This window comes from Schistocerca cancellata, chromosome 7 (genome assembly GCF_023864275.1).
Source record: "Schistocerca cancellata isolate TAMUIC-IGC-003103 chromosome 7, iqSchCanc2.1, whole genome shotgun sequence".
In the NCBI taxonomy this organism is placed as follows: Eukaryota; Metazoa; Arthropoda; class Insecta; order Orthoptera; family Acrididae; genus Schistocerca; species Schistocerca cancellata.
The window spans coordinates 304,961,027-304,975,929 of NC_064632.1; the positions used below are offsets into that span (position 1 = coordinate 304,961,027).

The following is a 14,903-nucleotide window of genomic DNA, read 5'->3' on the forward strand; positions in this document are numbered from 1 at the left end:
CTGTTGACAATCATACAGGTAAGAGTGGATCCACCTGTTTGGTATGCCTCGTAGTCCGTAATTATGTCGCTTCTACAACAGAATGTAATGATCAATTACATTAAAAGCTTTACTATGGTCAAGGGATATGCCAGAAACAAGTTGTCTATTATTTACTGCTGTTAGAGTTCATCTAGTAATGTAAAACTAGCTGACTGAGTTGATCTGCCCATTCTGAATCCATGTTGTGTATCACTTATTATCATATCTTTATTTAGGAAAGCTGTTAGTCTTCTAGGAATCAGTTTTTCAAGAATCTTGCCAAAGCCTGACAGTACTGATACAGGCCTACAGTTTGCAGCCTCAAATTTGTCTCCTCACTTGTACACTCTCAATGATGATTGAAAATATCTAATAATGGTTCTATTATTAACACTGCACTTGCTTTGATGATAATAGCTGGTATTTCATCAGCAATAGTTGAATATTTATTAGGTAATCTTTTAATGACCATAAATAATTACTTGGGTGTTATTGGAGACATGAATAGAGTTCCTGTATAAATATTTGACTCTGAATGTAGTGTACTGCTGTCTGTTTCTGAGCTGTAATTTTTAGTAATCAGGTGTTGTGGTGTATCTGAAAAGTTGCTGTTAAATTAGCTACATCTGTAGGGTCAGTTATTTTATTGTTATTTTCATTAAGTTCTATGTTGTGGTCTAAAAAGTAGTACCTGTTACTTTTTTGATGATATTCCAGGTTGCTTTAGTCTTGATCCTGTAATTTTCGATTTGATTGTTGTTTTCCATCTTCTTTGCTTTCGATATAACTTGCTACAAATTCACTATATCATTTCAAATAATTAATAAAAATGGGACTGGGTATTCATATAATTTTCTTTTGTTCTGGCACAATATTTTTATTCCTGTTGTGATCCATTAATTGGATTCTGCATTGATGTTTGTTTACAAAAAGCTATTTCACAAAAATGTTTATGTGTGACCATAGATTTATCGAACTTCTCATCTGTGTTATTTGATCTGTGAACACCATTCCAGTCTCCTGGAACAGCTGTTGTTAGTATTTTGGCATGGTGATCACAAAGACCAATGTTTACAATGTGTGTTGCAGGTACTTACAAAAACCTGATCAATGGTTGTTGTAGAAGTACTAATTGTACGAGTTGGGTAAGTTACAATTGGTTTTCATTTAAAGAACTTCAGTAGATCTTTAATTTCATCTTTAAATTTATTCGGTTTGGAGAAATCAAGACTGAAATCTCTGCATATGAAAACATTTTTCTTGAGAGTGCTGAAATTCTTTAACAGCTCTCCCATATTATTATGAAAAACTTTTTTTATCGCCAAACAGATGATAACTGTATTTTACTTTGACAGTTCTACGTCTCTTTCTCTGGATAATTATCACATCTGGTTATATTGATTAATTTTTTGACATAAATGCAGCTATCGCCATGCCTGAGTATTTTGCTACAAAATGTGCCTGCTAATCTGAACTGAGGTAAGTCTGTCAGTTCTAACATGTTACTATTCAACCAGTGCTCAGTGAAACATAAATCATAAGTATCATTCAAATCGTTTAACAAGATTTCTTTTTCATTCAGCTTATTAGAAAGAGACTGAGCATTCTGATGGGGCAATTTAAAGTCTGAACTACGGATTTGATTGAGTCGTGCTTGACCACTAACCTCTTTTTTTTTATCTAGCGTTGTTAACTGAAAAGAATCATCCTCCTTTTGAGAGATGAGTGACGTCTTCCTGGTAGTTGGTTCCCTGGGATCTGGATCTTGTCATTCTTGTGCTGTGGTGCTTCAAATTATAATTCATTTGTCAAGAAGCATTTGTTTCATTTTCGGCACTTTTATCTCACTAGCTTTCAAACTGTATTTATTCTGTTAGAACACTGACATATTCAAGCAGACTTGGTGCTTGAAAGATTAATGCACTTATTTTGTACAACTGCTAATTTTAATTGTTACTTCCCCTGTCTGTTTTAGTGAAAACCGTGACGTAATAATTTAACACATGACAGTCTTTCCATGTCAAAGTTTATGGATATTTTGCTTTTGCTTTGCCATGTCAGCTATGCGACAAGTTATTTGTCGTGAAATACTAATTTCGGAAGCCTTTCGTACCTCTAATGGCACCACGAGTTCCGCTCTGTGAACAATGCACTCCATAATGAACTCGCCATGGCTGAAAGATTTATCAGATCTGATAATTCAGAGCGCTGTTTTTACAGCTTGCTTTCAACGGCGGGCCGCTGCAGATGGTTGCCGGCAAGAAATGAGATACAACAGAACGGACTATATGATCATTGGATTTCTGCAAGCACATATGTATAAACAGAAACGGCACAAACACAATGATTTTATCGTTGAGATCGACTCGCTGTGCGACAGAGCATCTCTTTAGGTCCGCCAACTTGTTTTCTCTTTCATCGTCAACTAAATCTTTAAATTCCTTGTGGGTTGTGGTGCACTGCCGTCCTATAACATATTTGCGCTGCCTGGCGATTATGCGACTGCATAACAGACACTAAGAATTTTCATGAACAAACAGCGCCGCATCGCCCTGCTGAATAGAATGTCGCGTCATTATCGAGTACTTCCGCGAAGTATCAAACAAAACCGAGACAGACCGAGCACATCGAGGCCCACACATCGTGCACGCATGCAGTTTGGGGTGCCATGCCCGGCCCTGCTTTACACCAACAATCACTTCACAAAAGAAGTCAATACGGATCGCCAAGCGACAAACAGCATATTGACGTCAAAACAGGAAACATTCTGACCACTTCTAGGGCTATATTTTCACCTGGTAGCAGCATACTACGCTAGCGCACCGAGTAACGAACATACCTATGACGTTTCAGCATCCTGCGATGTATACAGCCCGCACTGCAGCACTTGGCATGCCGTCAGTTTAATTGTAACCACCCGGTAAATTAACACCCATTACATACGATACAATTCAACACTTTTTTTAATATAAAGAAATTAAAAATAACGATGTGAGTTCTCGGAATCAGGTATTTTGATTGCAAGCATTACATTGCAACAAAATAACTGATGGATACTGGCATTCGTGGGAGGTTTATATTTTGTGGGTTGTGCCATCTATAATTGAGGTTACACATTCCTCTGTGCGGTGATGCATATGAAGTCGTTTGTGGGATGATAAATGTGATAAACTGGAGGAGCTTAGAATGTCGACAACCAAGAATAGTGCTTCAGTAGTCACGCTTTCTATCTTTGGCAGTAAGCTTGGTAAAAAATGTTTTCTCGGACTGCTACTGTGAGAGTATTCTGCTCACTACAGAGGTCGGTAGAAGCATTGTTGGCTGCAGATATTTGCTATTGGGCTTTTGTGTTCTTCACAGTGTGTTTGTTCTTCAGTTCGGGAAGTGTCCGCCCCTGGTAGCTGAGTGGTCTGCGCGACGGAATGTGATACCTAACAGCCCGGATTCGATTCCTGGCTGGGTCGGGGATTTTCTCCGCTCAGGAACTGCGTGTTGTGTTGTTCTTATCATTATTATTTCATTCCCATCGACAAGCAAGTCGCCGCAGTGGCGTCAACTTGAAAGACTTGCACCAGGCGAACGGTCTATCCGATGGGAGACCCTAGCCACACGGCATTTCCATTTCGGGAAGTACAGATTTAGGCTGGAATTTAATGTCGGGCCGCGATAGCTGGGATGGATTTGTGTTATCTGGGGAACCATATTCGTTTGATAATTCTTCACCAAGGACTGTATAGACGCCGTTGCCATTCCACTGTTTCAGCCAGTTTGTCACAAACCACCAGGTTTAAATAAGACATTACTAATTATGAAATCACACAAAATGCGGCGAGAATCTCACCAGAGTGGCGACATAACTGCCAAAGCCAATGCATAGGAGTTGGTTGCTTGGAAGTCACGCGACGGCTGCGTTCCAGTTGCAGCAGTGGGCAGAGCATAACGAAGTACAATGGTGGCATACCCTCATGCGACTGGTGTCCGACGCTCGAACGACATTGTGTTGCAGCTCTCTTGCTCCAGTGGCTGAACTGCCGTAACATATGCCACAGGTGCTGTCTGGGTTAATCGCCTCTGATCTAGGTGGAGATGCACATGTACACCGAATTGACAAAAGTCATTGGATAGCAACATCCACATAGGTTCTGGCGTAAGCACAAGTGCCGGAACAAAGAGGGAAATAACAGAAGTTCAGAGAAGGCCGAGAGGAAACGTCAGCCAACAGCCCGCTGACAAGGACCGCGCCGCAACAGGAGCGACCTCTGCAAGAAGTGAACATAAGCACCGCTCCTGCCAGCCTCGGCCGTACATAGTGCACAGATTGGCTCAGTATACAGTCATTAGTACTCAGTATCGGCTCAGTGTAGGGACGTTAGTGGAACGTATTCGCGGAGCGTGCTACAAGAACGGCTAGTAGTGATCCTTAACAGTTGCTTGTCTGGACTTGTCTATAGCGACGAACATAACTGTTTGCATGTCGTCCATCGTTTGTGACTATTACTTATAAATATCCAAGTTAAGTACTGTCTATCAGCTTTGTAGAAATAAAACTACTAACTTTATTTGCTTGAACTGTTGTATAGCATTCCGAGAACGCTTCGTCCCTTAGGCATCCTATACGAGGCGAGTGGGAGAGACCCAACCACTGGCGATAAGGTGTTACAAACAAAGACTTGTCAAGAGCCCATCGTTTGCGTCTACTACTCGTAGATCTTCTAGTTAAGTATTGTCAGTCTGCTTTATTGAAATATAACTACTAATGTTATTTGCTTGAATTGTTGTATAGCATTCCGAGAACGCTGCATCCCTTAGGCACCTTATACGAGACAAGTGGGCGAGGCCCAAGAGCATATACAGATGGCTGTAATATCACGTACACAAGGTATAAAACGGCAGTGCATTGGCGGAGCTGTCATTTGTACTCAGTTGATTCATGTGAAAATGTTTCCGACGTGAATATTGGAGCACGACGGGAATTAACAGATACTGAAGGCGCAATCGTAGTTGGAGCCACACGCTTGGGACATTTCTTTTCGGGAATCGTTAGGAAATTCAATAGTCCGAGAGCCACAGTGTCAATAGTGTGCCAAGAATACCAAATTTCGATCATTACCTCGCACCAAGGACAACGCAACGGCCGATCGCCTTCATCTAAGGATCGAGATCAAAATGGTTCAAATGGCTCTGAGCACTATGGGACTCAACTGCTGAGGTCATTAGTCCCCTAGAACTTAGAACTAGTTAAACCTAACTAACCTAAGGACATCACAAACATCCATGCCCGAGGCAGGATTCGAACCTGCGACCGTAGCGGTCTTGCGGTTCCAGACTGCAGCGCCTTTAACCGCACGGCCACTTCGGCCGGCCTAAGGATCGAGAGTAGCAGTGTTTGCGTAGAGTAGTCAGTGCTAGCAGACAAGCAACACAGTGAGATATAACGGCAGAAATCAATGTGGGACTCACGACGAATGTATACTTTAGGACAGTGCGGCGAAATGTGCGTTAATGGGCTATGGCAGCAGACGGCTGACCCAAATGCCTTTGATAACAGCATTACATTGCCTGCAGCACCTCTCTTGGGCTCTTGATCATTTCGGTTGGACCATAGGCGACTGGAATACCGTGACTTGGTCAGGTAAGTTCCGATTTCAGTTGGAAGAGCTGATGACAAGGGTTCGAGTGTGGCGCAGACCCCACGAAGCCGTGGGTCAAGTTGTCAACAAGGCACTGTGCGAGCTGGTGATGGCTCCATAATGGTGTGGTATGCCTTACGCGGAATATACTGGGTTCTCCACTGAACCGATCAATGATTGTAAATGGCTATGTTCGGCTTCTTGGAGGCCACCTGTAGCCAGTTATGAACATGATGTTCCCAAAGAACGGTATCATTTGATCAGGCCACCAGATTTTCGCGATTGGTTTGAAGAACGTTCTGGACAATTCGAGTGAATGATTTGGCCATCCAGATCGCCCGACATTAATCCCATACAACGTTATATGGGACATAATACTTTCGCAGCTATGGACGGCTATAGAGACGGCATAGCATGGCTCAGTATTTCTTGCAGAAGAGTTCCAACAACTTGTGGAGTCCATGCGACGTATTGTTGCTTTTCTTCGCCGAGCAAAATGAGGTCGGACAAGATATTAGGAGGTACTCCAGTACTTGTAGATACGCACGTGGCGGGGCGGGAGCCGGGCAGCCCAGTTCGACAGCCTCGTCGCTGCCGTCGGCGCACTGCGGGATGCCGTCACACGCGTTGTAGATGGCGATGCACTCTCCAGACTCCCGGCACTCGAACTGGTACCGACTGCACCTCCTGCCTGCAAAACAACACCGCCATGCACTGTTTGCATCTTTCTCTCTGGAAATGTGACAGACCAGTTGGGAAAGCATGGGTACAACAACAGATGGGTACGACAATTCTCAGTTCATTGAGAGAAAGTCATCGCCCAGATACCCTTTAACAAGGTAATCATAACTTCAGAACCAGTAATCTCTACATTTTGAATGATGTAATATGTAAATGATTACGAAATAGTGTCATATCAAACCTATGACACTTGGTCACTTGGTAGGCACATCTGTTTTAATTTACATGTTACGAAATCCTGTTATGCCATATAGCTCATTTTTCGTTCTGTCGACCAAAATACTTGAAGCTACATTTGGAACAACATGAGAACTACTATCATCCATCTTTGTAACTAAAGTACAGGTAACATAATCTACTAATTTTCAAATAATTATGAGACCTTGCGAAATAATGCAACACAAGACATATAAACAATACTCACCAAAAGCTCCCAAATATACCGGATGACCAAAAAGTCAGTATAAATTTTAAACTTAATAAACCACGGAATAATGTAGATAGAGAGGTAAAAATTGACACATGCTTGGAATGACATGGGGTTTTATTAGAACCAAAACCAAAACAAAGATCACAAAACGTCCGACAGATGGCGCTGGACAGCAAAACGTCAGTGACTGCGCATGACAATCGTGTATAAAAGGAGCTGTAATGAGAGACAGAATCAGATGCGCCAGCAGTCACAGCATGTTGACGTTACCTGGAAAGGCGCTTTTAGTGAAGCTGTATTATCAGAATGGGGAATGTGCTAGTTCAGCATTACGAGCCTATCGCCATAGGAAGGGGATTCGAACGGGTAAACGACCGTTGACAAATGCAGCTGTGGCGAGAATGATTGGTTCAAATGGCTCTGAGCACTATGGGACCTAACTTCTCAGGTCATCAGTCCCCTAGAACTTAGAACTACTTAAACCTAACTAAGGACATCACACACATCCATGCCCGAGGCAGGATTCTAACCTGCGACCGTAGCGGTTGCGCGGTTCCAGACTGAAGCGCCTAGAATCGCTTGGCCACACTGGCCAGAGGCGAGAATGATTTCGAAGTTCGAAGCCACGAGTTGTTTAGACGATAGACCCCGTAGTGGCCGACCGAGCACAAGGCGTAACGCTGCTGAGACAGTTCAGGTAGAAATGGAGATTGTAGCGGGTTCGTCTGTGCACGGGGAAGTCAGCGCTCGTGCAGTCGCACGTCGCACCGGCATTCCATACACTACTGTTTGGTTGGCACTTAAACGTACCCTCCGATGCTATCCGTACAAAATCCATCGACATCATGAAGTGTTACCTGGCGATTTAGTGAAGCGGAGGGCATTTGCGGTGTGAGCGTTTCAAAAGATGGCGGAAGATGACGATTGGTTGAGTAACGTGTTGTGGACAGACGAAGCTCATTTCACGCTCCGAGGGTCTGTCAACGCCCACAACTGCAGAATTGGGGCTACCTAAAATCCTAGAACTGTCGTGGAAACCCCACTGCACGGCGAGAAAGTCACGGTATGGCTTGGATTTACCACATCTAACGTTATCGGGCCTTTTTTCTTCGAGGAAATGCGTGATTCTGGTTTTGTAACTGCTGCCGTGACGGGTGAGAGGTACGCCGATATGTTACAGAATCGCATCATCCCCAGCCTGGCTGATAAACACCTGCTGGAACGTACGATGTTCATGCAGGATGGCGCTGCACCCCATATTGCTAGACGCGTGAAAGATCTCAAGCGCGCGTCGTTTGGTGATGATCGTGTGCTCAGCCGCCACTTCCGTCATGCTTGGCTTCCCAGGTCCCCAGACCTCAGTCCGTGCGATTATTGGCTTTGGGTTTAGCTGAAGTCGCAAGTGTATCGTAATCGACCGACATCCCTAGGGATGCTGAAAGACAACATCCGACGCCAATGCCTCACCATAACTCCGGACATGCTTTACAGTGCTGTTCACAACATTATTCCTCGACTACAGCTATTGTTGAGGAATGATGGTGGACATATTGAGCATTTCCTGTAAGGAACATCATCTTTGCTTTGCCTTACTTTGTTATGCTAATTATTGCTATTTTGATCAGATGAAGCGCTATCTGTCGGACATTTTTTGAACTTTTGTATTTTTTTGGTTCTAATAAAACCCCATGTCATTCCAAGCACGTGTGTCAATTTGTACCTCTCTATCTACATTATTCCGTGATTTATTCAGTTTTCAAATTTATACTGACTTTTTGATCACCCGGTATATCGAAAACATGGTAGGAACACTGTGCTTAATCTTGTTATCGTTAACGAAATTGTTCGGTCTGCTTATAAGAAATACCCCAAACAAACATACTCATTTTATTACAGTGAACAGAGCTCAAACGAAAATTGGATTTATATTAAGGTGAGGGAGGAGAGAGGAACTTGATATCTATTGGTTGAGAGGTTCGCCGACAAGATATTAGGAGGTACCCCAGTACTTGGATCGCCTCAGTGTAGATGTAGGTGTAGATACGCACGTGGCAGGGTGGGAGCTGCGCAACCCAATTCGACAGCCTCGTCGCTGCCGTCGGCGCACTGCGGGAGATTTCAGGGAGGGTGTCCAGTGACCTTGGCTTACCAGAACAATTCACCCTTTGTCCCAAAACTGTCGCTGTGATTCAACGACCTTGCCACATGCCTGTGGGAGGGGAAAGGAGAGGGGTTCTGTGATATTTGTGTACAAGAACAATAGGCCCTTTGTTCTTGTATGATGACTGACACTGTTATTCCCATCTGTAAATCCACTCATTTCTTTAACACCCAAGATTTTGTCTCTATTCGGTTTTACCCCCATCCTACTCACTTCCCTCCATTACCAAAGTAACTACTTCCTGAGGCCTCAGAATGGGCCGCTATCACCGAATCTCTGCTCTTGTTAAGTTAAACATTCTCCTGTATTCAGTATCTCTGAACATGTTATCCATTCTACGCACATAATCGTCAGCATCCGTTTGAAGCCATGCTTTTCAAAAGCTGATTATCTTCTTCTATGAACTGATTGTCATCTGTCTATCACTCCCATACAAGATTACACTTCAAGATAATACTGTATGACAGAGTTCCTAGCACTTAAATTTATACTCAATTTCAACAAATTGATATTTTTCAGTGATGCTTCTTTTACTGTTGCCAGTCTGCATTTTACATCATCTCTATTTCTGCCGTTATCACTTATTATTCTGCCCAAATAACAAAACTCAGCTACTACTACTAGTGTGTCTTTTCTTAATGTAATTCCCTGATTCCATTCGGTTCCATACCACTATCATTATTATAATTTTGTTTATATCTTATGATCATCTTATACATAGATGTTAAAATTTTTCTTTCATTCGGAAACTCTTTTGCTATTGTCGATCTCTATATTATATGCTTCTGCCTTCGTCAGTAATAAGCAATGTTGTTGTTGTGGTCTTCAGTCCAGAGACTGGTTTGATGCAGCTCTCCATGCTACTCTATCCTGTGCAAGCATCTTCATCTCCCAGTACTTACTGCAACCTACATCCTTCTGAATCTGCTTAGTGTATTCATCTCTTGGTCTCCCTCTACGATTTTTAGCCTCCATGCTGTCCTCCAATGCTAAATTTGTGGTCCCTTGATGCCTCAGAACATGTCCTACCAACCGATCCCTTCTTCTAGTCAAGCTGTGCCACAAACTCCTCCCCAATTCTATTCAATACCTCCCCATTAGTTATGTTATCTACCCATCTAATCTTCAGCATTCTTCTGTAGCACCACATTGCGAAAGCTTCTATTCTCTTCTTGTCTAAACTATTTATCATCCATGTTTCACTTCCATACATGGCTACACTCCTTACAAATACTTTCAGAAACGACTTCCTGACACTTAAATCAATACTGGATGTTAACAAATTTCTCTTCTTCAGAAACGCTTTCCCCGCCATTGCCAGTCTACATTTTATATCCTCTCTACTTCAACCATCATCAGTTATTTTGCTCCCCAAATAGCAAAACTCCTTTACTACTTTAAGTGTCTCATTTCCTAATCTAATTCCCACAGCATCACCCGACTTAATTCGACTGCATTCCATTATCCTCGTTTTGCTTTTGTTGATGTTCATCTTATACCCTCCTTTCAAGACACTGTCCATTCCGTTCAACTGCTCTTCCAAGTCCTTTGCTGTCTCTGACAGAATTACAACGTCATCGGCGAACCTCAAAGTTTTTATTTCTTCTCCATCGATTTTAATACCTACTCCGAATTTTTCTTTTGTTTCCTTTACTGCTTGCTCAATATACAGATTTAATAACATCAGGGAGATGCTACAAACCTGTCTCACTCTCTTCCTGACCACTGCTTCCCTTTCATGTCCCTCGAGTCTTAGAACTGCCATCTGGTTTCTGTACAAATTGTAAATAGCCTTTTGCTCCCCGTATTTTACCCCTGCCACCTTTAGAATTTGAGAGAGAGTATTCCAGTCAACATTGTCAAAAGCTTTCTCTAAGTCTACAAATGCTAGAAACGTAAGTTTGCCTTTCCTTAATCTTTCTTCTAAGATAAGTCGTAAAGTCAGTGTTGCCTCACGTGTTCCAATATTTCTACGGAATCCAAACTGATCTTCCCCTAGGTCGTTTTCTACCGATACAAACAGCAAAAGCCCTTTACTACTGTTACTGTCTCATTCCATTCCATTCCATTTCATGACAAGTTGATGTTCATCTTACACGCTATTTTCAAGAAACCATCCATTTCGTTTAGCTGATCTTCCAAGTCCTGTATCATCTGTGGTAGGACAGCAACGTCATCTGCAAAACCTCAAAGTTTTAATTTCTACTCCATGTTCTTTAACCCCTTTTCAAATTTCTTCTTGATTTCCGTTCCCAATTTTCAATCTACAGGGTGTATGTCACTATCCTACCTCACTCTTTTCTCAACTACCGCCTCCCTTTCATGTCCTTCGACTCTTAGAACTGCAGAATACGTAATGTAGAAACTGCAGACCAACTTTATTTTATCCCACCTATCTTCTGATTTTCGAATAGTGTAATCCAATCAACAGTGTCTAACGCTTTCTTTAAATCTACTAATGTTATTTACTTAGATTTGCTTTTTTCCTGTCTTGTAAGACAACTAGTAAGGTACCTCTCATGTTCCTAAATTTCTCTGTAATCTAAACTAATCTTCCACAGAGTCGACTTGTATTCCTCTTGTCATTTTCCTGTAGATCATTTTTGTCATTGTTTTGCAACCATTACTTATTAAAATGGTGAAACCGAAAGATTCACACTTATCAGCGCTTGCTTTCTCTGGAATTCGGATTATTACATTCTTTTCGAATTTTAAGTTACTTTATCTGTTTCATATATCTTGAATACCAGATGGAATAGTGTTGTCATGGAGGCTCTCGTAAGTATCTCAAAATTTTCTGAGGGAATGTAGTCAACTCCAGATGTCTTTTTCGTATTAGGTCTTTAAGCATTCTGCAAAAATTGTTACATACAATTTCCAAGCCTCTAGATACACACATTCAAAGGCCTACTCATGCGTTTTTTATTTTAATTGAGACAGTATTTGTAAGTTCATTACAGTCTGACTAGATAGATGGCCATTTGTTTATGAAGCTACAGATTCAATTAACTATTCACTTGATTTTGGTAAATACGCCTGTAAGTGTTTTGTACATGCATGCCTGAGGATGTATAGAATAAATTTGCCCAAACATCAGACATATATAACCTGACTGATACTTGATCGAATTTTAACTATGCAAGCTTGTGCAATCGTAATAATGCATCCATGCAAGCTTGAGCACGTATGCTAACAACAGGGCGGCTTGCACGAGCTAAACGTCAGTTGAGAGACATGTTTTGTAGAGATCCCGTCGAGCAATCTAAAATACATCAAATGTGAATTGCTGGAAGGCTCTTTATTCGTGATTACGAAATTCAGCATTTTCTATACCAGGGGTGGCCCAGAATTTGGTTCACAAGCTGTGGCCTGGCTCGTGTGCAATAGTGCTCAGCCCGGCTGCACACTTTCCCCATCATAGCGCCACATTGTCTGAGCAGAAGGAGGGGCAGGTGTGGAAACTGTGAACGCGCCTATTTAAACGGCAATGCAGTAACACTGCATACGTCTTCATTAGATATTTCTCAGAAACACAGTTTGCAGACGAAGCAAATTTTCAGTTTCATACAATTATTTTTGGTACGCTGGGGACATAATACAACTTTTATACAGTACAAACTGTCAGTTTATACACTGACGCACTCAGGTTACCATATTACCATGGCATACTTACTTTCATATTCGAAAAAAAGTTCTTTCGCACACACATATATGTTGACTGAAACTGTGTAGTACTTCTGCAACCTCATTACGGAGACGTGGAAACACTACCCAAGGAAAAAACAATGAGCATATCCTCGACAATTTCAACGTAAAAGAATCTGTCGTTAAAACGGGAATTACATAGACCAATAAGTTATACCTGCTCATGGACAGGGGCGCTCACAACTGAAATGGCAAACAGTCTCGAGAACAGCTCGAAAAGAGATATAAGATTGGCAGTCTCCTCAAATTCGTTCGAGGCAATAATAAATTCCTCAAACCATGAGTTTTCTTCAATGTTAGTCAACTTAGGAAACTGGACTATTTGTCAGAATTTGTCTCTTGTACAACGCGATTTTCGTTGTAAAAGCGTCTCCATCAAATCACAAATGGGTTGTTTCTCACCTTGCAGTGTCTTACTGTGGGCAGTGTGCAGTCCAGTCCATTTAAAATGCGAGGTATGCAACCCATTTCGGATGTTTTAGCGAATTTTATTCGAAAAATCATCCTAGGCATGCCCTTTGACTTAACCAACGTATTTTGCAGTAATATATAAGGTTCCCATACTCTTCGCTCGATTCCACTGAAGACAGTGGACGTGACGGTGGAATACTGCGTGCAACTTCAGAAAATGTACTATTTGCGCTTAGAATTATCATCAGTCTCGTTTGTCATTCCCATTCATTTTTAAATGCTAGATCGTTAGATTGGCTCATGTTCTTGCAAACAAGACCTGTGAACGTCATTCGTACCTCAAAAAAATATTGAAGGGTAAACAACGCTGACACGGTGATTCTACCGAACTGAATAGAGTTGTGCCGACCGAAAACTGCCACACCGCAATACTGAACGAAATGTCGCGCTGTAACGAGCACAGTACTTCCGGGAAGAACTGAGCAATGGCGACACAGGCCGAGCCTCGGCCCGCACGTGCAGCACGGTGAGGTTTGGCATGCCACGGCCGGCGCTGATCTATGGCGTATACAGCGTGTCTCCCGTAAGAATCATCAGGCGTGCTTTCTCTGGTGTTTCGGCAGGTATTTGAAATTTTATTTTTTCAGCGTGTAGCTGGGCTCAGCCCTATAAAATACTGCCCGTCAGTCCCCCATGCGACACCGAATGTCAACGGAAAGCATCGGTTTGTTACCCGTTACAGACGAAATAATTTTTTAAAGCTACGTTTTACGTGTCCAGTCGATAGAGCGGTCCCAATTTAGTCTAGTCCTATATTCGGTTTATCGGTGTTAACAAAAGCAGTAAAACAGGAAGAGCAACCAAAAGGGTCTGTTCCGCTCATTTCAACTGTAACCCTATACAGGGTGTTACAAAAAGGTACGGCCAAACTTTCAGGAAACATTCCTCACACACAAATGTGTCCGGAAACGCTTAATTTCCATGTTAGAGCTCATTTTAGTTTCACAGTATGTACTGTACTTCCTCGATTCACCGCCAGTTGGCCCAATTGAAGGAAGGTAATGTTGACTTCGGTGCTTGCGTTGACATGCGACTCACTGCTCTACAGTACTAGCATCAAGCACATCAGTACGTAGCATCAACAGGTTAGTGTTCATCACGAACGTGGTTTTGCAGTCAGTGCAAGTTTACAAATGCGGAGTTGGCAGATGCCCATTTGATGTATAGATTAGCACGGGGAAATAGCCGTGGCGCGGTACGTTTGTATTGAGACAGATTTCCAGAACGAAGGTGTCCCGACAGGACGACGTTCGAAGCAATTGATCGGCGTCTTAGGGAGCACGGAACATTCCAGCCTATGAATCGCGACTGGGGAAGACCTAGAACGACGAGGACACCTGCAATGGACGAGGCAATTCTTCGGGCAGTTGACGATAACCCTAATGTCAGTGTCAGAGAAGTTGCTGCTCTACAAGGTAACGTTGACCACGTCACTGTATGGAGAGTGCTACGGGAGAACCAGTTGTTTCCGTACCATGTACAGCGTGTGCAGGCACTATCAGCAGCTGATTGGCCTCCACGGGTACACTTCTGCGAATGGTTCATCCAACAATGTGTCAATGCTCATTTCAGTGCAAATGTTCTCTTTACAGATGAGGCTTCATTCAAACGTCATCTAATTGTAAATTTTCACAATCAACATGTGTGGGCTGACGAGAATCCGCACGCAATTGTGCAATCACGTCATCAACACAGATTTTCTGTGAACGTTTGGGCAGGCATTGTTGGTGATGTCTTGATTGGG

The 14,903-nt window shown here is 42.5% G+C and overlaps 1 protein-coding gene across 2 annotated transcripts in view; it reads right to left on the reverse strand.

Annotated features, from left to right (window-relative positions):
• Nucleotides 1-14,903, reverse strand: part of LOC126092430 (YLP motif-containing protein 1) — a 639,037-nt gene that overhangs the window by 128,911 nt on the left and 495,223 nt on the right. For both annotated transcript variants that reach the window (XM_049908029.1, XM_049908028.1), the window contains exon 4: nt 6,199-6,342. In XM_049908029.1, coding sequence (XP_049763986.1) covers nt 6,199-6,342 — 144 coding nt within the window. The remainder of the gene's footprint in view (nt 1-6,198; nt 6,343-14,903) is intronic.